This window comes from Antechinus flavipes, chromosome 6 (assembly GCF_016432865.1).
Source record: "Antechinus flavipes isolate AdamAnt ecotype Samford, QLD, Australia chromosome 6, AdamAnt_v2, whole genome shotgun sequence".
Classification (NCBI taxonomy): domain Eukaryota; kingdom Metazoa; phylum Chordata; class Mammalia; order Dasyuromorphia; family Dasyuridae; genus Antechinus; species Antechinus flavipes.
Genome location: NC_067403.1, coordinates 258,085,620 through 258,088,432, shown reverse-complemented (window position 1 = coordinate 258,088,432; position 2,813 = coordinate 258,085,620). Strand labels below are relative to the sequence as shown.

At 65.6% G+C, this 2,813-nt stretch overlaps 1 protein-coding gene across 1 annotated transcript in view; it reads right to left on the bottom strand.

Annotated features, from left to right (window-relative positions):
- LRP5 (LDL receptor related protein 5) overlaps window positions 1-1,148 on the bottom strand; it is a 109,617-nt gene extending 108,469 nt beyond the window's left edge. The window contains exon 1 of the mRNA XM_051966639.1: window positions 890-1,148. Coding sequence (XP_051822599.1) covers window positions 890-944 — 55 coding nt within the window. The 5' untranslated portion in view covers window positions 945-1,148. The remainder of the gene's footprint in view (window positions 1-889) is intronic.
- Window positions 1,149-2,813: the final 1,665 nt, after the last annotated feature.

The following is a 2,813-nucleotide window of genomic DNA, read 5'->3' as shown; positions in this document are numbered from 1 at the left end:
GGGCTCCCTCCACCTGCGGATCACTCCCTCCCCGGCCGAAAAGGGGAGCGCCGAGGCGGGGGGCAGCGGCCGGGCACCTGGCGGCCCTCCACAGGTGGCCAGGGGCACCTGGCGGCCCGACCGGCCTCCCTGCCGCTTTATCGTCCCCTCCCTACGCCAGGCAGGGCGAGCACCTGGGCCACACCCCGCGGCACCCGGGCCTCCTCCCTCCCCCGGCGGAGCAGTTCCCCGAGCAAGAGGAGAGCACGGCGCGCGCGCGCGCCGGGGGCCCCGCTTCCCTCCGGCCCGGCCGCAGGCAGGGAGAGGGTCCCGTGGCGGCCTCCCCGGGCCGGGGTGGGAGGAGGCTGGGACCTCCAGACAAAGGGCCCGGAAAGCCCCACTTGGGCACCCGCGGAGGCGCGGGGAAGCTGGGGACGGGGGTCGGCGCCAAGGGTGCGTGAGGGGGCCACCCGCGGCCGCCTCCCTCGGATCTCCCTCCCCCGCCCCTCCCCCGGGGCTCCGGGCCGCGGCGCGGGGCGTCCCAGGCCCACGAGCCAACTTCTGGGCTCGAGCTCGGCCCGGCTCCTGCCCCAAAATTGGCTCCCGGCGCTGCCAGCCGCAGCGGCTCCCTCTCCCGGCGGCCAGGCAGCCAGCAGGCCGGCAGTCCGGCCCGAGCGGGTCCCGGCAAAGTTCTATTGTCTCAGCGCCGGCAGCCCCCCCCCCCCAAAGTTAACGTGAGCCTCTGGGGGGGGTCCGGGGGGCGCAGCGCCCGCCGCCGCCGCCCCCAGCCCGGGCTGCGCGCCCCGCTCGCCGCCGGTCCCGGGCGATCGCGATGCCCTGCGCTCGGTCCCGGCGGCCCAGGCCCGGCCAAGTTGGCCCCCGGGAGACAAAGCGTCGGGGCCCCACTCACCTCTCGCTGGAGCCAAGTGGCTGCAGAGGGCCAGCAGCGCCAGCACAGCCTCCATGGTCCGGCCCCGGCCCCGGCCCGGCCCGGCCGCCTCACTCGGGCTCCATGGCGCGGGCCGCGGGGGCCCCGGTGTCCGCGCGTCCCCCGGGCGGGCCGGCCGGCTCCTGCTCGGGCGCCCGCTCCCGCTCCGGTGCTCGCTCCGGCTCCGACCAGTGCGCCCAGCTGCCCGAGCCCCAGCGCAGCTCGGCTCCCCCAGCGTGCGCTCCTGGCGGCCCGCGCCCCCTGCTAGCTCCCCCTGCTAGCTCCCCTCGCCCCCTCCCGGCGGGCCTCCCCCGATCCTCCGCCAACCCAGTGGGAGGACGTTCCCGAGAAGCTGGAGGAGGAGGAGGAGGAGGAGGAGGAGGAGGAGGAGGAGGAGGAGGAGGAGGAGAGGGGCGGGAGCCCCGGCGGCTCCCCGCCCCCAGCTGCCGCGCCGGCCCCGCCTCCGTGCCTGCCAACCCCCATACGGCGTGCTCTCTCGCGCCCGCCAGCTGCCACCTGCCGGGCCCGTCACCCCGCGTCCGGCCGCGGCCCCGGTGGGCTCCCCTGCTGCCCGCCTGTTGCTCTCCGCTTACGCCCAACTTGCCCCGAACTTCCTCCCAAATCCGGCCTTCTTCTTGACTTCCCAGTTACTGACAAGGGCGCCGCCCATCTCTGTCCCTCTGGCTCCAAACTCAGAGATCACCTTGAACTCCTCTGTCTCTGTCTGTCTCTCCCTCTGTCTCTATCTCTCTCTCCCTCTGTCTCTTTCTCCCTCTGTCTCTCTCTCCCCCTCTGTTCTTTCCTTCTCTCTCTCTCTCTCTCTCTCTCTCTCTCACACACACACACACACACACACACACACACACACACACACAGCCAATCTTTTGCCAATGTCTCCTGTGTCTGTCCACCCCTCCCTCTCTCCTCTGACTGGGCCATCCCCGGGGTGCAGTCTCTTCTATGTTCCTTTGGCCTCCGGACCTGCCTGCCTCCAAATGCAACCCATCCTGCACTGGGCTGCCAGGGTGATCCTCCTCAAGCTCAGCCCCAATCAGCTCCCCTCATCACCCTCATTCCCACACCTCATGGCTCCAAACTCCAGTAGCCAGTCCTCTGGCAGGCAAAGCCCCTGCTAGCCTCCCCCTCCCCCAGGTACTTCCCGGCACACCCTCTTCCTCCCTGGGGCTCCCGGACCAGATTCCAGGCATTTTCACTGGCTCTCCCGGGGCCTGGAACACTGTCCCATCTCCAGGCTTCCTTCAAGACACTTCAGATCTGCCAGAGGTCTCCTTAATATCCGCCCTTTCCCTGTGTTTTTCACAGTTGTGTATGGAGCTTATCTGAACATCCTTGTTGGAATGTCCTCTCCTCATTATACCACGAGAACAAAGACTTTCTTTGCCTCCCTAGAACTTAGCACAAAGCCTGACGCATAGTAGGAGCTTAATCACTTTTAAATGTTTTATTGGATAACAGTTTTTTATTTTCAAAATCCAAGCCAAGATAGTTCCCACATTCGTCCTTACAAAACCTTGTGTTCCAAGTTTTTGTCCCTCTCCCCCCAGAGCCCTAGACCGCAATCAGTCCCAATATAGGTTAAACATGGGCAATTCTTCTATAAGTTTCCATGTTTCTCACAAGAAAAAATCAGATCAAAAAGAGGAAAAAATGAGAAAGAAAAAAAAACAAGCAAACGACAAAAAGGTGAAGAGTCCATGTTGTGATCCACACTGAGTTCGCTCTCCCCATTACAAGGGTGAAGCCCCTCCATCGGACTTGATCATCGTATAATCTCGCTGTGGCCATGTCCCATGGTCCTCTGGTCCTGCTCACCTCCCTCAGCACCAGTTCCCGTCGGTCTCTCCAGGCCCCTCTGAATCCTCCTGCCGGTTGTTTCTTATAACAA